The following is a 22,500-nucleotide window of genomic DNA, read 5'->3' as shown; positions in this document are numbered from 1 at the left end:
ATAACACCAAAGAAGAATTGATGAAACTCTACAGAAAACGGTGTTTCGCGGACAAGAAAAAGTATCTGTGGAGGAGAGACAGAGGCGGCAGTAGAAGCGGAACCGTCAACAACGACAGCAGCGACAACAATAATAATAATAATAATGATAAAAACAGCAGCAACAACAATAATAGCGTAGAGTCCAAAGATTCGTTCTGCACGTTCTGGGGCTTTAAGCTGAAACTCCTCAACACATCGACGAGGACCAAGCCGACAACGGCGAAGACCAGAGGAACATGGAGCAACCAGAACGACCACGACGATCCCTTCGAGGAAAGGTGGAGCTAATCACCTTTGGTTAACGTGATCGTCACACTCACCGTCACACGTGCCATCCACGTCACAATGACATCATTCTACAGTCTTCCATCTCCATCACGTCATCACCCAACGTCACATAACATCACAACTCATCTACAGCATAAACAATCGAAAAGAAATCATAACGATTCTACCTTACGAGGAATTTAACTCTTCATTCGTATAGTAGGATCTTCAATCTCTAGTTTTAATAAGTAAACACTGGTCCTTCCGACCCTTAATGATCACTTGCTCCTTCAGAATGCCCGTAATACCCTCTGGAAGCAACTCCAGGTTTAAAAAATCATAAGAAGATTTTTTTTTTTTTTTGTAATTTATTTTTAAAGCCTAAATTCAAGGAATATAGAGGAGATTTAGTGGATGAAATTTCCTGAACGGAAAGACAGGAGCTCTGGTTTTATTTTATTTCATAGAAATCATTTTAATCCCTTTTCCTCTATGTTTCTTTTCGAAATGTCCTGAACGGAAAGACAGGAGTTCTGGTTTTGTTTTATTTCATAGAAAAGGGTTTTAATCCTTTTTTCTCTATGTTTCTTTTTGACTGTTTTTTAAAGCATAAATCGAAGGGGGTAAAGAGTGAGAAAGGGGGAGAGAAAATACTGAATGAAAAAAGAAAAAGAAGAAGAAGAACTTTTTTCCACCTTTTTCGTTTTAGATCCTTTTGGTGTTTTTTTTTTAAGAAACCCCAAACATATCATTAACATATTATTTACAGAAAATAGGGACGAGATTTTTTACATGTAGATAACTAAAGCTACAGGCTATTAGTTTTTACACAAGATCAATTTATTATTGTAGTGTTACACTATTTACATGCAAAACCTTTCAAATATTACTAATGAGCATAATCTCAAAACAAAACCATCACTAAACTGGACTAAATTTAACTAAATCAGTTGTATCCAGAGGATTATTTCACACAAAAGTATGTTACAGTCACTCACAAACTTTCGTTCAAAACAATCCTAAGATTATTTGGTCAATTTTCTAAATTACGTAGTTTCATCAAAAAAATGTTTCCCGTTAAAATGTTTATTAGACATACATAAGAATCACAATAAAAACGACAGCACTGTGATAATTACTCTAATTCTTCTTCGTATTTCCTATTTTTGTAATAATATATCTTCATTTTGGAGGGTGAATATAAACAAGTTCTCCATTATCATCCATATGTTTCGACGTTTCGTTTTCAATAAGACATCGTCAGGAGTAACTAACACATAGTTGGATAGAAACTACAAAAGTGCAACACTTGAATAAAGCTAAGATAACAACATATTAAAAATAAATGCATTGACCAAAACTGGCATATATTGATACTTTAACTTTATGTATGTATATATGTATGTCAAATAATTAATCCGGCCGTCGCGAGGCTCGATCCGGGGTCCATCACAATGTTAGGGGTATATTATTTTAAAGACTTCACTGTAATGAGTGATTTGCTCCATGATATATATGTATGTATGTTTGTATGTATGTATGCATGTATGTATGTATGTATGCATGTATGTATGTATGCATATATATATATATGTATGCATGCATGTATATGTATGTATGTATGCGTGTATATATGTATGCATGTATGTATGTGTGTATGTATGTATGTATGCGTGTATGTATGTATATATAGTATATATATATATACATATATATATATGTATATATATATATATATTATATATATATATGTACAGTATATGTATGTATATAGTTGGAATATTCAACATACAATAGAATTGTTTCTATGTTCGCTGTGAACCTTCTCTAATAGGTTAATGACTACTTGTGATATAACATTGTTGTAATAATAATGATGAGTATTTTCAGTAATAAAACAATATAAAAATAGTTCTAATTTACTTCATCCTAAGAAATACAATTAATAAGTGTGAAATGTCATCATCTATTCCAGATTTATGCGTACATTTTTATTAATTAGGTTTAATATTTTCTATCATCTTAAAAAATACTACATAAATATCATAAGATATTTAAAGAAGTCGGAAGTTGAAAAACGGAGATTAAAATTATGTTTATTTTGTGTTTTTGTTTTCTTATGTATATAACAAAACTGCTACTTTCATGAAAACGATCTATGTGTAAACACATAATAGTTTTTAGTATGTTCGTGTGTTTATGTGTTTTTTTGTGATTGTTTACTTATGTTTATTTGTACGTATATTGACGTACCACGCTTCACAGAGGGAAAGAGAAATAAACTTTTTATTAAAAAAAAAAAAAAATCGCAAGATACTTCTACATACAGAAAAGTTAGAATAGTTTAATAGAAGGATTATATTTCGTGAGATATTTTTTTAGATTAGTCACACAGCAGGCAGAATGATAAAAAATAGAACAAATACTCAAAACTGTCAAGACACACAGAGGAGAACTCCCCACGGAATGAAAGATCAAAATTGAAGACGACAGAAACTGTGAAGAAGCTTTTTTTTATTTTCTTGTCACGTAATCAGTTATGGTTCGCTGCCATGCGATCACACTCATCTATGCCAAAGAAAAAAAAAACATTAGATGGAGTTCTACAGTAGGCAATTCGCTGTTGTATAATACAGTAAGAAACTCGCTGGCTGAGCGAGTGAGGGCGTCCTTACCTGCGGCGAAGGTCGAGGGGATGGCGGTTCGAATCCTGCCACCGGCGAAGTTGAACCATGGGCATGGTTCATTAAATTCCACGCTATAAAGTCTTCTGTAAGGGGCACCGTCCTAGCCATCCGATGGGAGGAGTTTGTGACGTTAAACCATATCATCACATAATACAGTAATAACATCACTCTGGCAATTCTGCGACGAGCAATCAGCTGTAGCCTGTCTATTCCACCCCTCCCCCATCCATGCTCCTCTGACAAGCTAAACCATCCCACTTTATCTCTTGTAAGGTGTGTCTTCCATAAACACCACCACACGGGTTCAAACAAAGCCCGTGGAAGTGACATTTCACTCCCAAATTAATAAAAAATAGATAAATAAATAAGTAAATAAATCAATAAAATCAACGAAAAAAATGATAAAAAGGTGCTGGCGCCAAACTAACAGACTGGATCCTATTCCTTCTGATTCATCAGCGGCATAGAGATGGAAGTCATTCAGGATGGGTGTTAGTCTCACATAATAATCTTGTCCTAGCTTTACGAGAGGCCATCATCACTATAATGGTGATATAGATAACAGGAAAAAAGAGCACAGAATACATCCAAGAAGCAGATATAGAATGAAGAATTTGGTAAGCATGGAAAATGTGAATATACGGAAAATACTTGTGGATGTTGTGTTGTAGCCTTTCAAGATATTGAAAATATTCTGTGGGGTTGTCCGGAGTGAGTCGAGGATAGTGTTAACTATCGTCTAACGTGTCTTCTGTGTTGTGGTCCCAACTTGGGTACTTTGTATCTGTTATCAGTCCCGTCCTGTGCTGGCTGGTGACCTGACCAGCGCTACTCTTGAAAAACGTGAGGAGAATACACCAGGAGGCGCGTAGCTGCAGCTGAACCCGTCGCCTTTGTTTGGACTGTTGTGACAGGTAACAGTCACTGCTGGGAATTGGGGAGGAGTGCGGGATTCGAACCCACAACCCAGAGAATACGACACCAACACGCTTCCAATGACATCACCAATGCTACTCTTGCGTGCTGGAAAGTTGTTTCTCCTCTGGTGTTCATATTTTTGTCTAATGACGAATGCTGAATTATTATCTAGAATTCCTGTGCACCTGTTCATCATCTGCGTCATTAGGATCATTTTCGTCCTGTGGACACCAAGCCTCGCCACAATGTACGCTCCTCATAGACTCGGTTCTCCTCCACATCATCCCTTAATGTTTCTCTTTGTGTAAGAACCTCATCAATATTATCCGTCCATCTTTTCCGCGGTCTTCCGAGTGACCTTGGGCCCTCTGGACGCCACTGCAAAATCCTGTGTACTCCTTCATCTTGAGGCTTTTTCTTTATATGGCCCTGTCATCGTAGTTGTGATCTTTCAATGAGTTCAACGATAGGTTCTATGTCAAGGGCTTCCCAGATTGTGGTGTACTAACCCTATCCCACCGTGTAACTCCATATAATCTAGAACTTCTACCTAGTATAACTATACATGAGTAAATTCGGGCGTAGGTACAAAGATGTATGTAATGAATGGATACATAGATAAGGAACGATGTGTGTATACGTCTTATCTTAGAGCGAGAGAAGTTCCATACACTATCAGGTGTTGTTAACAAGTTGCCAAACATCAACATACTTATTAATAATATTTCTTCATATTCTGAAAAAGAGTCAACACGAAGACCAACTACCGTATTTCAAATGTATAAAAAAAAATTGTATACTGTCACAATGTTGTAAATTACGCACAGAATCATACAAAACCTACAAAACCGCTTTAGAATATCTTTCAATAAATGTATGGTGAAATGTATATTTCTCACAAAATATCTTTGTAAAACAGGAGTGCGTCTTATAGGCTGGAAAATACGGTATGTCTTTTTACCGATCTGACTAAACCTATTGAAATCTGTCAGCACAACATCAGATTTAAGCGATTTAATTATTTGATTATTACGTCAACAGGCAACTCGTCTCAGGTCTGGTGGTTATGAGGTCAACAGTTGCCATGGAGACCCAATCAGTAGACTGAGCTCCATAGCCAAGAAAAATCTTTCGTGTAGGTCCGTAGTACCATTATGTACTGTTGCATATACACGAAGCGATCCATGATATAACACAATAAAAATGAAAGTATATATCTAGCTGTTGTTACATTGATATTCTAATCACCTTTATGACATCACAAGCAATGGGTATAGAATAAAACGAAACTAGGAGGACATGTTGCCTTGATATAATCTTGTGAAAATAGATCACCTTTATAAATTCAAAACTAAAGACCTATTTACAATGCTGATAACCTCATATTCTGGGTTCGATAGTCAGTAAAAGAACATATACCAAAGGGACCATAACCCCAGACATCTTTGCCGTCAGAAACCAAGACGACAGTGCCACAGAACTTAACTGAGACGTTACTTATGAGTCGCTGTTCCAGGTTCTTCTTGTTTGTGGATCCTGGAGGCTTCTGGATCACCAGTGACCCTAATATTTTTGTAAGCCACGGACGAAAAATAAATGATAATGCGCACGGGTTTTTCCAGATAAACACAAGTTGATATTATAAAAATACCTATCTCTGGTGAACGCTGGTGGACACCGTGATAGAGTTCTGGGGGCACCATGGCGCCCGTGAGATACAGTTTAGGGACAACTGCTCTAGACCCTCTTGGAGGAGTCTTACTAACGGACCAAAACACGTCTCCGATGGCACTGAAAGTAAGTTTCTATGATCTCCGCACACGCCAGACACTTCTGAGATCCCGCCAGCGTCGCCATCTCCCAAGGAGTCTCTCCCAACCTAAAAAAGAAAGAAAATAAAAAAAGAAATATTATAAAAAAGTGAAAATCAAATAGACAGAATAAATACATACAACAAATACCAAGGGCTCCCCCACCCCCACCCGTACAAGGGAGGTAGCCTGCAAAGACTCGATTCTCTAGGTCGGGTCAACTCCAAGTTGGAGTCCTTTTGTAGCTACTATGGCGCACTTGCTAAAGTGACGGCTGTTACTAGCGATTCACTTCAGATATTTACAACGGCGAAAGCCTGTCAAGGTTTCGTGCCAGCTTATCATTCTCCACAAGCTGATCTCGAGTACTCCGTGAAACTTAGGTAATGACGGCAGTTAACAGTCAACCTATATTTTTCGGAAGTTAGGTCAACTCCAAATTCGAGCCCTTTTATAGCTCCTAAGGCGCAATTGGTAAAGTAACGGCTTGGCATCAAACTAGGTCTCGGTTCGATTCCCGGGGCGACTGCCGAAATGATTATATATAATACATATGTCAATATGTACACACTCACACACACACACACACACACACACACACACACATATATATATATATATATGTATATCTATATATATATATGTGTGTGTGTGTGTGTATAGAAAAAAACATATATATATATATATGTATATACATATATATATATGTATATGTATATATATACATACATATATATGTGTATATATATATATATATATATATATATATATATATATATTTGCATGTATGTACATGTACATACATATATTTTTTCTATTTTTTCAAGAATATCTTTGTTGGGTGTGATTTGGTTCATGTCTTCTGGTTGTTGGTGACTGCTACCTGCTTGGGCTGTACTAACACAAAGGATAAAGGTGAAGGTTTCGGCCACACCTGATGTCTCCTATATGTATGTGAAGGTATGTACAGACATACTCACCACTCCACTCCCACACAGTGTTGAGTAAGGGAGAAACCGCTGGTAGGGTAAAGCCTGTCAGTTACAACAAGCCGCTATTTTTTTTTTTTTTTTTTTTTTTTTTTTTTTTTTATCCATTTATTTTTAGGCCGCTTGTTACGGCCCTATTAATTACTTGATATAGCTGTAACAAGTGAAATATTGTACTAATAACGGCTCCATCCTCACATTTTGGGTTTCTTCTGATGGATTTGTCAACAGCTGCCAATTTCTTACGAATATAGAGGTGAATGATTACATTTATCACGTCGAAAATGAGAAAAAGGTTAACCGTATGTCAATAACAACAATCAAAATGTTTAATACCTATTGCCTTGTGGTATCAATCTGGTTTTTTTTTTTTCTTTTTACTTTTTTCTATTCATTTATATTTCATTTATTATATTCATTTATATATCTGTTTTATCACTCATTTATTTCTTTATATATCTATTTACTTATTTATTCATTTATCTATAATATTTTTCTTGCATTTCTTTTCTTCCTGTTTATTTGTCCATTTTTTATATTAGCGTATGTCGACCATTTTGGAAAGTTTGTAATCAGTGATCCGTATTTTTTTTTTGTCATTTTTGTCGTTCAGTTAACAGTTCGTTGTTTCAGGCCTTCAGTTCCCTAACCAAAACGAAATCTAATATTTCATGTACAAGTTTATGCAGAGTACTGGTACGGGTTATAATTATTTATGAAGTATAGCAATTTGATATTATGATTAACGTTTCTTTCCCACACGAACCTCCTGGTTTGAGTGTTTATATTTTTTGCATTAATATGGTTTGGTTATATAAAGAGCTTATTGAGAACAAACGAGTCCTTTGAACTATTTGAACGTGATCTTCGAAAATCCACGAGAATTTACTTTCTCAATACCGACAGACGATTTAATTCAGCCAAAGGAAACCCTTACCACAGTAATCAAGATATAGACCTTCTGCTGACAAAAGACGGCGTTCACGAGGATCTTACATGTTTACAATAGTCTCCCCTCCCGACTCTTCATTTTCTAAAAGAAAATGTCCATATTCCCTGAAGAGATTTTACCCATCTTAGTGCCGGGTGACACTTTTACTTTTCTCACGGCTGCCGCCAGGCGATTTTATTAAACTTCGCCGCGTCCCTTCTGTATCGAAGAGATATCTACACACTATTTCTTAATGAATTATAATTTTCTTTTTTTAATCGAGCTGACGATAAGGCTATTGTATTCGTCTTCGCGAACCCCTCGAAAGGTTTGTGTAATTTTGTCTTTCAATATGACCAATGATGAATTAAATAATTTTCCGACAGCTAGGATGAATATAGATGTCGTTTGCGGAAGTGAAAGGTCGACTGAAACGCTGGCGTGATAACCAGAATGTATGTATATACTGTATGTGTATGTGTATGTGTATGTATGTATATATGTATGTACTTTATATATGTATGTATACATGGATATATGTATGTTTGTATGTATGTGGACACTGTATGTATGTATGTATGCATGTATGCGTGTATGTATTTGTGTATGCATGTACTGTATATATTTATGTATATATTTATAGATGCATGTATGTATGTACATACACATGCAAACACCCAATCTTGATCCATGAGATATTAAGACCATGTAAATGTTTCCGTTGTATTTCATATATTTATGTATATACTACTTTCTTCAAGATGAAAATAAGTTTCTGTAAATAAAATTGAATTAATGCAATACAAATATATATATATACTATATATATATATATATATATATATGTATATATATATATATATATATATATATATTTATATATATATATATATATATATATATATATATATATATATGTATATATATGCATAAGTTTTAACCAGTCGATATTGGTGTCTACTATCCTTCCATTATGCTGCCTTCCGTACTTTATTGATTTATTTATTATTTTATTTTATTTTATTTTATCTTATTTTATTTTATTTTATCTTATCTTATTTTATTTTATTTTATTTTATTTTATTTCATTTCATTTTACTTATTTATTTATTTTGTCTCTATGACAACTCCTCTTCAGTGGGATATTGTCCCGGAGGACACAAGTGCTTGTAGATATTGACAAAACGCTAATACATACCACGGAGCAGTTCCAACAGCCCGCTGTACAGCTGCGGTCAAACGAACCTGACACGGTTATTCTGGAGCATTGAGCGAATCAAACTCGTTTTCGTCTGTCATCAAACCCGTTAGTGACCACATACTCCCAGTGCGGCCACTACGACACTCAACCGTACCAGATCCATTTGTCCCACAAGTACATGCAGGGCCGCGGCGTGCAAAAACAAACACGCACACAAACCTGTTCAGGGCAGTTGCACGTGCCCCGGCCTGAAGGAGTCTGCGACAGATGTGAAGTTTCCCAGCCGCGGCCGCCAGGTGGAGGGGCGTGTTGCCGAGCCTGTTGGAGGAGGTAGGATCCGCATCTTTCTCCAGCAGGAGACAGACGCCCGAGTAGCTCCCTACACGCACTGCCACGTGCAAAGGGCGGTCCCCCAGCTCGCTCTCGGCTTCTGCAGGAGATGGAAACAGGTTGAGGTTCTCAACAGTCGGGACCAATCTAAAAGCCGGCGTGTGTTGAATTGTTATATAATGCTTACAAATTGGACATCTCTTTCTATCTCTCTCTCTCACTCTCTCTCTCTCTCTCTCTCTCTCTCTCTCTCTCTCTCTCTCTCTCTCTCTCTCTCTCTCTCTCTCTCTCTCTCTTCCTCTCTATCTATCTATGAATCTATCTATCTATCTCTATCTTTCTCTCTCTCTCTCTCTCTCTCTCTCTCTCTCTCTCTCTCTCTCTCTCTCTCTCTCTCTCTCTCTCTGTCTGTCTCATTCTCCCTCCCCCCTCTCTCTCTCTCTCTCACACACACACACACACACACACACACACACACACACACACACACACACACACACACACACACACACACACACACACACACACACACACACATACACACACACACACACGCACGCACGCACACTTTGTCACCACCGACATACTACAATACTGCTGGCACTCAAGAAGACTGGTGACATACATTGAGACCACACACACACACACACACACACACACACACACACACACACACACACACACACACACACACACACTCCCAATGATGCCGGGTTTGGGAACTTCGGCATGCACGAACAAAGGGCAGGATATGTTTCAATTACTACTTCCCAATGAAAATGTATATTTCAACTTGGGTTTTGGGATGCATCAAGGGAAGTGAACGTTTTTTAAGCAATAACAGAAAATTTATTTGTGTTTTGTGATGTTAGACCTATAACCGTTATTCAGAACAAAAAGAGAGATGGAGAGAGAAAGAGAGAGAGAGAAAGAGAGAGAGAGAGAGAAGAGTAAGGGAAGAAGGGAGAAAGAGTTTGTGGAAAGAATGAAAGGTTGATAAAGGGAGAAGGAATGGAAAGGGGTAGAAAGAGAGCGATGGAGAAAGAGGGTGGAGGTATGGAAGGGTGGAAAGAGAAGGATAGAGAAGAATGGGAAGAAAGAGAGGTAAATGGGTAGGGAAGGAAAGGGAGGGAGGGAAGGAAGGAGGGAGAGAGGGATAAAAAGAGAGGAAGAAGAAGAGGAAGGGGGTTAGAAAGAGGGAAGGAGAGAGATAGGGATAAAAAAGAGAGGAGGAGGAAGGGGGTCAGAAAGAGAGAGGGACAGAAAGAGAATGGGAGTAAAAGAGAGGGGTTTTGAAAGAGAGAGTTGTGAGGTGGGGAAGAAGGAGGAGAAAGAGAGGGAAAGAAGGAGGCAAAAATGAAGAGAGAGAGAGAGAGAGAGAAGAATGTGGAGAAAGAGAGGAGTTCGAATATAGAGAGAAGAAGAGGTAATAGGAGAAGAGAGTCCTGATTTCACTTGCAAGGACCCCATGGCTTTCCAGATCCTCAACAAAGTCCTTCCAGGTTGTGACCACAGATCCCCTAAAAGAAATATCAAACTCCATTTCTTTTTTCATGTGGTGTAAGTAACTAAATCCAGGCTAATTTTCTTATTGGTTCCATGCTCGGTAATGACCTAGATTGAATGGAATAGTTTGACCTTTATATGTCTGAGGGCCTTTTTTTTCTCTCGATTTTATGCCAGGTGGGACATGTTTTTGTACTGAGTTGCTTGGTCTGTCTGCTTAGCAATGTTTACTTTGTACGCGTACATGCTTTCGTGTTGACCAACAAAAACTGTCTGTACAAGGCGAACCTGAGGAATTGTAGAGAACTGTAGAGATATTGTAGAGATTCGCCTACAGAGCCCAGCAACACTCTTGAGGAGCTATCCCTCCACCATCTTGCACAAATTGTCCACCACTGTTCTACATATGGAAAGCCAACTGTGACTCACCACTTCCCACTTTCCTCTTACTTAGTGACATATGGGGCGTCCAGGAACAGAGGGGCATCCCCGCCACTTTTATTGTTAAGCACGGGTGTATATATATATGTATATATATATATATATATATATTTATCTCTATATATATATATATATATATATATATATATATATATATATATATATATATATATACATATATATATATATGTGTGTGTGTGTGTGTGTGTGTGTGTGTATGTGTGTGTGTGTGTGTGTGTGTGTGTGTGTGTGTGTGTGTGTGTGTGTATACATATATATATATATATATGTATATATATATATATATATATATATATATATATATATATATATGCAGTATTTCTCGGAAATACGTGAAAAATAATTTCCAGAAAAAACAATCGTAAATGGGAAACGTAGTCCGAACGTTTTCGTCTACTCATTCCCTGTAGATGTCTTAAATAGACGAAAACGTTCGGACTACGTTTTTCACTTACCAGTGGTTTTTCTGCATATATATATATATATATATATATATAGAGAGAGAGAGAGAGAGAGAGAGAGAGAGAGAGAGAGAGAGAGAGAGAGAGAGAGAGAGAGAGAGAGAGAGAGAGAGAGAGAGAGAGAGAGAGGAGACATATGCCTTTCACAATCTGTACTTAACTTGAAATCAATAAAAATGGCGGCGATGCCCCTCTGTTGCTGGACGCCTCATATAAGTAACACCACACTCGTAGAACTGACAACCGTGCAACTTTTCTTCCCAAAGAAAACCATAAGGTTCCCCAGAGAATGTTATTGAATGTTGTAGACCCGTGTGTGTGTGTGTGTGTGTGTGTGTGTGTGTGTGTGTGTGTGTGTGTGTGTGTGTGTGTGTGTGTGTGTGTGTGTGTGTGTGTGTGTGTGTGTGTGTGTGTGTGTGTGCGTGTGTGCGTTTATGCCTGTGTACCCGTTTGATCAAATCCACACACTCACTAGAGTGTGTGCGTTTGAACTCATGAACTATTTATGAACATGTAGTACAATCACACTCAAAAGTCTGAGGCCACGAACTGTCACACAGATTCATCTGTTGAAAGGAAACACCTTACGTGTACTATAAAATAACCGTTTCGTCGAAATATACACTAAATAATCAACAAGAAACTATATACGTATATTTACATGGTGATAGGTACGGGATGGTGCAAAACTTATGTTCGTATCTCTATCATCATATCTCCATAGTTCAATTGACCACATTCTTTTCCTGAGTCTAAAAAGACAATTTGCAGGTGACATTAAGGTCGAAACGAACGGCTTCCTGCATCGAAAATGACCTCTATGTGAGAACGACTCGACGTCACAGAAGGTGGTTCCTCCCTCCGGCTTCTAACGGTGATGTGATGTCGACTGTCTAAGTCTCATTCTGAAGAACAGATGCTGATTCGCTCACAAATCTGGGTGGTCAACTTGGGATTTCCTCAAGGAATGTTATTACGATTCAATAATTACGCTAAGTTGCGTTATTTAATAATTATATTTAATTGATAAGTAATAATTAATTATATTTAATAATTGCGTTATCTAGTAATTACGCCAAGTTGCATTTTCTTCAGTGAAATGTTATACACACAAATCTGGGTGGTCAACTTGGGATTTCCTCAAGGAATGTTATTACGATTTAATAATTACGCTAAGTTGCGTTATTTAATAATTATATTTAATTGATAAGTAATAAGTAATTATATTTAATAATTGCGTTATCTAGTAATTACGCCAAGTTGCATTTTCTTCAGTGAAATGTTATACACACAAACGTCTGTTATAAAGAAACATATTGATTCTAACGTATCAAGAGAATATGATTTTTGTCCCAAAACTATTTAAACGTTTGTATGTTAAAGCTGTTTTTTATATCACTAATACAATAAGGCAATTGCTTATCGATAATATGACCATCTAAAGGGTTGTGTATAGAAAAAATTCTTGTAAAATGTGCAATCAGTTCTACCGAAGTCATACTGATAAGCCACTTCAAGTTAGGACTGATCAACAAAAATACGTTAGAGATGGAAATTAATCCAATGGTATTTTTACACCATTTTGTCTAGTTTAATCATCAAATAATTTGAGAGAATGCTGAAGCTATTAATCATAATAACAATGACTGAATGTATTCTAATGGAAGTGTACCCATGATATCAAAGTCAATCTTAATCAGTGTTTATATAAACTAAATGACATTATACTTAAGGAAATATGTAAAATATTTGAATTCTAATCACTTAATCAAGGTTCATATAAATAAAAATTACTTTATACGTAAGGAAATATGTAAATTATTTTAATTGTAATCATTAAATCAAGGTTTATATATATCAAATGACTTTATACGTAAGGAAATATGTAAAATATTTGAATTGTAATAATTAAATCAAGGTTTATATAAATCAAATGACTTTATACGTAAGGAAATATGTAAATTGTTTTGATTGTGATCACGTAATGAGTTAACCTCACTAACACGCCATATATCATACGTTCCCTTGCTCGTCTTTATGTACAGTGGGAAGCAATTTTTTTTATCCACGTTCGTTCTCACAAAATCAATATAATTTTTTTGTCGAATACGTGATATATTTCCCAATGTGGTATTTGCCATATGTTTAGGTACTTTTCTGAATAGATAGAAAAGTTATAAGACCAAGATTTTTTATTTTGGATCATGACAAAATCTGGTTGGGTCAAAACATTTGCCCATGACTGTACCTGTACTCTCATTTGTCTTATCACGGTTTTTGTTCTAAACAGTGAAGATGCCATTATACGTCAGTTAGTCTAACTCTCTTGGAAGTCACTCCTTTATACATAAATACATCCACAATCTGGTATTTTTTATGCCAGTCGCATGTAGGATTCGAACCCACTGCTTTCGGTCTCCGTAAGATTACCTTCATAGAGTCTCTGTACAGGATCGGGTAAAGGCTTTGTGGAGGTAATCTTACGGTGACCGAAAGCAGTGGATTCGAATCCTACATACGACTGTCATAAAAATGACCATACATACACACATAATACATACACCAATAGAAAATCTACAGTCAGAGACCTAAACGCTTCCCGAAGACCAGTCCAAGAGCCTTCGAATGTACCCACTTCTGAAATCAAATCACAAACAAAACGCACCGTGCGGAACATAGTAACAACATCAGAAGTATTCTGCTCAGACATCTAGAACTCGCTCGTGAAGACCGTTGGGACTGTCGTCGACGTGTGAGTGAAGCAACAAGCGTTCCCTGGCGTATGTTCCCAATTGTTGATGATGTTGATATACTAACTATCCCATCTCTATACTAAATAATGAATAAAAAGACAAATAAATAAATAAATGGATATATGAATAAATAAATAAATAAGTAAAAAGATAAATGAATAAACAAATGAATAAGTAAATAGATAAATGAATCAATCAATCAATCAATCAATCAATCAATAAAGAGATAAATGAATAAATAAGTAAACAAATTAATAAATAGATGAATAGATAGATAAGTAGATAAATAAATAAATAAATAAATAAATAAATAAATGAATGAATGAATAAGTAAATGAATAAATAGATAAATAAATATATAAGTACATACATAAACAAATAAATTAATTAATAAATAAGTAAATAGATTGAAAATATCATGAACAGACCTCGACACTTGTACTCCACCAAACTCAGAGAAATGACGTCCAAGACCAAAAAGGCTGACAGGCACTGCCGCGCCTTCACCGTGGTCATCTACCAAACTAGCCAGGATGTAACACTTTTTTCCATACAATACAACACATTAAGGAAGACTGCAGTGCACACAATTACCCACACCAACAACATAATATATTCCCTATGAAAGATTTATGGGGAAAAATCCATTCCAGCCAGACGGGCTAGGGAACAACTACTACTACTACTACTACTACTACTACTACTACTACTACTACTACTACTACTACTACTACTACTACTACTACTACTACTACTACTACTACTACTACTACTACTACTACTACTACTACTACTACTACTACTACTACTACTACTACTACTACTACTACTACTACTACTACTACTACTACTACTACAACCAAACTATGTACTCGAAAACTGTCCCGGCTTTGCCACCAGATTCCAATTGCCTAAGACATAATCATCTTACAGAAGAGTTGAAGTGGAATTCAATACTGAACTGACTCTCATTTACTCCAGACAGCAAAATTAAATATCTTTATTGAGTGATGTATGGGCTGAACCGATGGCTGTTGCCGGTTTCTTGGAGGCCTTGGGCCTCCACTAAGATAGAACTGGAACAACGTATCAATATTTTATGTATTCTACATATACATATACTTATATATGCGTACAGTACGTGAATATGTATACGTATATCTATAAATGTATATGTATATACACATATGTAGGAGTAATTAATAGGAACGAGAAATTTTAAAAGCGTAGATGAAAAAAAGCGGTTAATTAACATATTGAGGGATATAAACCTAGATTAAGATAGAACGATGACTACAAGATTACCTACAATCCCAAAGGAAAAAAATCCTTACAATTGTGGTTACCTAATCTGTATAGACCTAAACGAGTATTTACAGCGTCACCCTGGTTAGTATTGAATAACCTACATTCAATAAAGTTGTGATGATTATGTCGTTGTTCCAATTCACTGGATGTATATGTTTATTCAAATGTGTAAATATTTATTGGATGCTCACCAGTACATTTGCTAGAAAGACCTTTTACGATTCCTAACCAAAACAAACCTTTATCAAAATAACAACTTGTCCATGCTATATTTTCAGGAAGAGTAGATGAGGTTTCCAATATTATTAAGAAACCTTAACGTGAAATTAGTTTTGAGACCATGAACACAGTAAAAAATCAGCCCATGTAAAATGTGTTATCAAATTGATGTTGATTCGACTTCCATAACTATTAGTGTTAAGTTTGATGTTGTTTTACTTCCAAAAATATTAATGTTAAGACCAATTAACACGAGAAATGTGTAAAAGACGGAAACCAATTCAGTAACATACATTTAAATAAATATTACACATACACACATCTCCTTGCTCAAGGGGGAAAGTAACGGCTTGTGGCACAAGTGAAAGCTTTTCAAGCCGGGAACGCGGCTCGAACTCGAGACCTCAAGGTGGGACCCGAAAGCATAAACAACTACACCAGCAAGCCGTGTGTGTGTGTGTGTGTGTGTGTGTGTGTGTGTGTGTGTGTGTGTGTGTGTGTGTGTGTGTGTGTGTGTGTGTGTGTGTGTGTGTGTGTGTGTGTGTGTGTGTGTGTGTGTGTGTGTGTGTGTGTGTGTGTGTGTGTGTGTGTGTGTGTGTGTGTGTGTGTGTGTGTGTGTGTGTGTGTGTGTGTGAGAGAGAGGGAGAGAGAGAGAGAGAGAGAGAGAGAGAGAGAGTGACTTACCATGGTCTTGGATTACGTGTTGGACTCGTGATCGACAGCTATTACCCTCCCGGAAGATTGCTCGGAGCTAATATAGGACCGATCTATGATTAATGTTGTGACCTTACGCACACAAACAAAAATTTAAAAAAAATAATAATAATAATAAAAACGCCCCGTCCACAAGAGTTGGAGTACCGGTACGCAGCGCAGCAATACTGACATTATTTCAGCCCTGGGTGGAATTAGAACTATGATTGCTGGAGTAGTGGTTGCGAGCGCTACCACTGAGCAGTCAAGCCGGTGTGTGTGTGTGTGTGTGTGTGTGTGTGTGTGTGTGTGTGTGTGTGTGTGTGTGTGTGTGTGTGTGTGTGTGTGTGTGTGTGTGTGTGTGTGTGTGTGTGTGTGCGTGTGTGTGTACGTGTGCGTAAGTGCGCTTATGTGCGTTTGTGTTCATATGTGTACATAACTGTGTGCATTCATGTGTGTATCCCCCTTCATCATATGCAACCCCGTGTCTGTGTACAGTACCTGTGTGCGTCCGCGCGTGAGCGTGTCGGTTCGCTTATGACAGATCACGTACATGTGTACATGTACATGTACACTTGTTGTTCGTGCCCACGCACATGTATACACAGCCTCTCCGCTCCAACCTTAATTTCGCATCTCTAGATCCTGTGCCACTGTTGCTATTGTTACCGTTACTGTGCAATTCAGGTAACTTTTGGTTCTGTGTGTCGCTTGGTAATTCTATTAATCAGAAGGACAATTTTGGGACAAAATTAATGTATCCATCAGTGGGGGGGGGAGTTATTTTATTTCAAATTGAATAGAATCGTCAGGCGACAATGTGAATTAGATATGTAAAGAGATAACTTAATTGCATCTACTTTAAATAGTTCGTGTCACTTGGAACAGAAAGGTCAAACGAGGTCAAACGAGGTGGTCTGTAAGCCCTTTGTGGGATACCATATAAGTTAATAAAATCACATGACGGCAGCTAGAGGGAAGGGGAAAAGTACCACCTGGTGCAGAAGGGTTTAGCTGGAGTGTCTAAGACAATTGTTCTCAAATCCCATCCTGCCAAGAAATGTAAACAAATAAATGAATAAATAAAATGTTGATAAAAAGAAACCCTTTCTTGTATTACAAAATCGACTCATAATATATTTCCTCTGCCAGGACAGTCATGGATTTTCTTTTAGTCAGAATATTAACCTTATATAGAAATGTATATTATGTAACAGAAGCCCATGGCCCCATTGGGGGGACACATGGTCCCCTTGGGGGGACACATGGCCCCCTTGGGGGGGACCCGTGTCCCCCTTGGGGCCCCCCATGGCCCTTAGGTTGAGAACCACTGATCTAAGAGTATAGAGAAGGAGACAGAATGCTTTATCTGTTTTAACTTGGCGAAGATTTATTTCGATCACTGATATTTTCAAATAGTTTATTTGTTTTATTTATTTATCTATTATTCTCTCTTTTTTTTTTTTTTTTTTTTTTTTGCTAAGTTGCTGTATTCATTTCCCCAATGTTTTAGTTCCTAGTTAATGTTCAGTTTAGAATAAGTAGTGTATGGAATGTGCTTCCATTCCACGAGTTTGGCCTTATCTTAAAACTTCCTAAGATAAGCACTGACATGGGTAAAAGCCTGAATGTATGTGTGTGTGTGTGTGTGTGTGTGTGTGTGTGTGTGTGTGTGTGTGTGTGTGTGTGTGTGTGTGTGTGTGTGTGTGTGTGTGTGTGTGTGTGTGTGTGTGTGTGTGTTTGTGTGTGTGTGTGTGTGTGTGTGTGTGTGTGTGTGTGTGTGTGTGTGGTGTGTGTGTGTGTGTGTGTGTGTGTGTGTGTGTGTGTGTGTGTGTGTGTGTGTGTGTGTGTGTGTGTGTGTGTGTGTGTGTGTGTGTGTGTGTGTGTGTGTGTGTGTGTGTGTGTGTGTGTGTGTGTGTGTGTGTGTGTGTGTGTGTGTGTGTGTGTGTGTATTTGTTTGTATGTGTTTACGCGCATGCGCATCGGGGCACTGTTAACATGTGTTGTACCAAATGAACACACATACACAGCGATGCAGAACAAAGAAAAAAAGACTCAACCAATTCTCTACTGAGAGGAGAAAGTAGTAGTGGTCTGCAGTCGTGGTGTCAGTAGTACAGATGGCATCAGTGTTACAAGTACATACATATACCAAAGGCGTTTTCCCCCTTACAAGGGAGGTAGCCAAAAGACAAGGTATAGAAACCACTCCCACCCATTTCATCCCCTACTTATTCCACTCCCCTCTACCCTCTTCCCTCCCTCTTATCTTGGCACCTCCTGGATGACGGGTCATCCCTGCATCTTGTCCACTGTTACAATTAATAATGGTATAGGTAACGTTAGTAGTAACGTTGGTTGAAATAGTAATGCTAGTGATAGAGGTGATACCTAGTTGTAGTAGTAGTACTATTGGTGGTAACAGTGGTGGCAGTGGTGGGAATAGTGGTCGTGATAAGAGTATTCTTGGAGGCACTCCACCATAATCTCCTCCCTCTCTTCCTCCCCCCTCCTCCCTCTTCCCTCCTCATCCTCATCTTCCTCCTCATCCTCCTTCTTCTCCTCCACACGTCGTCATTATAAGAGCCTAGCTCACTAATTCTGAAATGTGGAGGTTCAAACACAAGACTCTTTCCTGGGCGTCTTTCACACCAAGACATCGAGACCTCACCAGAAGCTCTTCCAAACCGAAGTCCCGACTTCGAGTCGGAGGACCTTACCTTCTGTGCCGGCACCGAGGTGAAGCAGGACCTTAGCGCTATCGAGGGCTTTCTTGTAGAACGCCACATGCAGAAGCGTCCCCCTGAAGGTCTTGGGAGGCTGGCCTCGCCTGGTTCGAGTCCCGACAGCGAACTCGTAGATGGGCGCAAGGTCGACTTTGCCACCTGCCAGGCAGGACACCATGTGTGTGTGTGTGTGCGTGTGTGTGTGCGTGCGTGTGTGTGCATTTACCTAGTTGTATTTACCTAGTGGTACCTTACGGGAAAGGGACCTATGTTCATAGTGTCCCATATTTGTATCTAGCAATGTATCTGTGTGTGTGTGTGTGTGTGTGTGTGTGTGTGTGTGTGTGTGTGTGTGTGTGTGTGTGTGTGTGTGTGTGTGTGTGTGTGTGTGTGTGTGTGTGTGTGTGTGTGTGTGTGTGTGTGTGTGTGTGTGTGTGTGTGTGTGTGTGTGTGTGTGTGTGTGTGTGTGTGTGCACACATGTGTGTTTGCGTCTGTATTCGTGTCGAGGTTTTATACGGATATTTGCTCTCATACGCGCACATGTAGTTCATTCATGTGTACATGTACACACACACACACACACACATACACACACACACACACACATACTGTAGGTATAATGGTGGTGCAAGAACACCAGTTAAGAAGTGAAGCAAAACCACAGATAGACTATGTTTAACTTGCACAGACACTTACTGAAATTATGTTCAACACCAAAAACATGAGTTTCCAAACCAACCCAATGACGATTTGTGTTGACCTAAGAAGAGAGAGAGCGAGCGAGCGAGAGAGAGAGAGAGAGAGAGAGAGAGAGAGAGAGAGAGAGAGAGAGAGAGAGAGAGAGAGAGAGAGAGAGAGAGAGAGAGAGAGAGAGAGAGAGAGAGAGAGAGAGAGAGAGAGAGAGAGAGAGAGAGAGAGAGAGAGAGAGAGAGTTTCAATCCTCCACCACTCAACTTCTTCAATACATCTCAATTAATTCAATGACTCACATTCATACCTCCCCACCCCCCACCCCCCGCCACCTCCGCAATATCTCAAAAACCGGTGACACCCATTACCCGGCTCACAGATCACCCAGTCGAGTTCTCAAACCCGATCCGGGGACCAAATACCAGTCCATGGGGCTCCACTCCCCTTTATACGAAAGTGACTACAAGATGAATACAATTAAGTGAATACAACTGGTCAGGTAAAACTAGATAGAAAGAACTCGATGGAAACAAGTTAATATAGATAAATAGATACAATTAAGCTAATACAACTAAGTGATACAGCTACATGAATACATTTGAGAAAATACAATAAAGTTAATACAATTATGGAACTTCATGGATACAACTGAATATAGCTAGATTAATACAAGCAGATGAATATAACTAGGTGAATGTAGTAACCCCTCCCATATCCGAACTGTCATTATCATACTTAGCCATTATCCGAACACGATTGAAGTGTATTCTATATCACCTTTATTTCCTCATATTTGAAACATTTAGCACTAGAATGACGGAACAGAGACTGGTGGGGTAGGGGGTGATTTTACCTCGCATATCCGAACAACTCCCAAAATCCGAACACCGAGTGGTCCAATGCGTTCGGTTATGAGAGTGATTACTGTACAACTAGGTGAACGCAATTAAATAAAAACATTTGAGTGAATAGAATGTCACTAGGTGAATCCAACTAGATCCATACCACTAGATAGATAAAATGAGGTGAGTACAACTAGGAGACTGGAACTAGTTAAATACTAGGTGAATGCACCTAGGATAATACAACTAGGTGAATACAACTAGGAGAATACAATCAGGTGAACTTTACCAGGCAACTGCAACTAGATGAATACAACTAGAAGAATTCTACTAGAAAAAATCTTACTTATTATTTACTAGATTTACATTTATTATTACTTATATGTCAATTTATCATTACCTACTATTTACCTGTTTATTATCTAACTATACCTACGCGTTTATTTATTTATTTTATCTATTATTGTTTATATTATTATATTCTTATTTATTTATTTATTTATTCATCTATTTATTTATTTATTTGTTTATTTTTCATCTATTTATTTATATATTTATTTACTTATTTCTTCATTTATTTTACTTATTTATTTATTTTTTTCGCATCCGACCTAGCTATGGACCAAAAGGTCTCCTGTCGGCATGCTCCGCCTTTGTAATCATTTCTAATATTATCAGGCGAATACAACTTAGTGATTATAATTAATATTCGCAGGCGACTTCGCGCATGCGAGCACGCATACACGTACCCTGATGGAGTTGTCGGCGGCAATGGCGTGGAGGACGTTGTTGAGGTTATAGAGCTCTTCCTCCTTCGTCGGCTCCTCTGGCTCCGTCGAGAAGAAGCGGTTGTAGCGACCCCGCGGCGAGACAGCCTGAAGGAGGAGATTCTAGATTATAGTGGTCCTCAACCTCCTGAAGAAGGAACCTGTAGATCATTGGTTCACCTCCTGAAGAAGGAGCCCCTAGAATAGTGGTTCTCAACCTCCTGAAGAAGGAGCCTCTGGAACAGTGGTCCTCAACCTCCTGAAGAAGGAGCCCCTAGAACAGTGGTTCACCTCCTGAAGAAGGAGCCCCTAGAATAGTGGTTCTCAACCTCCTGAAGAAGGAGCCTCTGGAACAGCGGTCCTCAACCTCCTGAAGAAGGAGCCCCTAGAACAGTGGTTCTCAACCCCCTGAAGAAGGAGACCCTAGAATAACGGTTCCAAACCTTCTGAAGAGGGAGCTTCTGGAACAGTTGTTCTCAGCTCCTGAAGAAGGAGCCCCTAGAATAGTTGTTCTCAGCTCCTGAAGAAAGAGCCCCTAGAATAGTGATTCTCAACTTCCTGAAGAAGGAGCCCCTAGAATAGTTGCTCTCTGCCTCCTGAAGAAGGAGCGCCTAGGACAATGGTCCTCAACCTCCTGAAGAAGAAGCCCCTAGAACAATGATTTTCAATCTCCTGAAGAAGAAGACCCTAGATTATAGTGGTCCTCAACCTCCCGAAGAATTAGCCTCTAGAATAGTGGTTCTCAATCTCCTGAAGAAGGAGCCCCTAGAATAGTGGTTATCAGCCTCCCGAAGAAGGAGCTTTTGGAACACTGGTTCTCAAACTTCTGAAGAAGGAGCCCCTAGAGTACTGTTTCTTAACCTCCTGAAGAAAGCGCCTCTAGGATTAGTTTTCAAC

At 38.3% G+C, this 22,500-nt stretch overlaps 2 protein-coding genes across 2 annotated transcripts in view; one reads left to right on the top strand and one right to left on the bottom strand.

Annotated features, from left to right (window-relative positions):
• The window catches only part of LOC143033316 (uncharacterized), a 7,736-nt gene extending 5,108 nt beyond the window's left edge, over window positions 1-2,628 (top strand). The window contains exon 4 of the mRNA XM_076198609.1: window positions 1-2,628. This exon is cut by the window's left edge and continues 13 nt beyond it. Coding sequence (XP_076054724.1) covers window positions 1-329 — 329 coding nt within the window. The 3' untranslated portion in view covers window positions 330-2,628.
• Window positions 2,629-5,203: 2,575 nt separating this feature from the next.
• On the bottom strand, window positions 5,204-19,481 carry LOC143033062 (uncharacterized). The gene is made up of 3 exons (XM_076198259.1): window positions 19,298-19,481; window positions 9,065-9,275; window positions 5,204-5,792 (listed from the first exon to the last, which is right to left on the bottom strand). Exons 1-3 carry the CDS (start codon window positions 19,479-19,481, stop codon window positions 5,675-5,677), a joined length of 513 nt encoding a protein of 170 aa, XP_076054374.1. The 3' UTR covers window positions 5,204-5,674.
• Between the last annotated feature and the right edge of the window lie 3,019 nt (window positions 19,482-22,500).

Source organism: Oratosquilla oratoria, chromosome 15 (assembly GCF_046742065.1).
Source record: "Oratosquilla oratoria isolate Oo_2021 chromosome 15, ASM4674206v1, whole genome shotgun sequence".
Lineage (NCBI taxonomy): Eukaryota > Metazoa > Arthropoda > Malacostraca > Stomatopoda > Squillidae > Oratosquilla > Oratosquilla oratoria.
The sequence above is the reverse complement of the archived record's forward strand: the minus strand, read 5'-3'. Positions and strand labels throughout refer to the sequence as shown.

What these genes read in the sequence shown, in the direction of transcription:
- LOC143033062 (XM_076198259.1), bottom strand. Translation starts at nt 19,481, where the DNA reads ATGGTGTCCTGCCTGGCAGGTGGCAAAGTCGACCTTGCGCCCATCTAC. An exon ending in CCTCGGTGCCGGCACAGAAG is followed by an intron (nt 9,276 to 19,297) that starts GTAAGGTCCTCC and finishes CATCTCCTGCAG; the next exon opens with AAGCCGAGAGCGAGCTGGGG. An exon ending in CGTGCAACTGCCCTGAACAG is followed by an intron (nt 5,793 to 9,064) that starts GTTTGTGTGCGT and finishes TTTCTTTTTTAG; the next exon opens with GTTGGGAGAGACTCCTTGGG.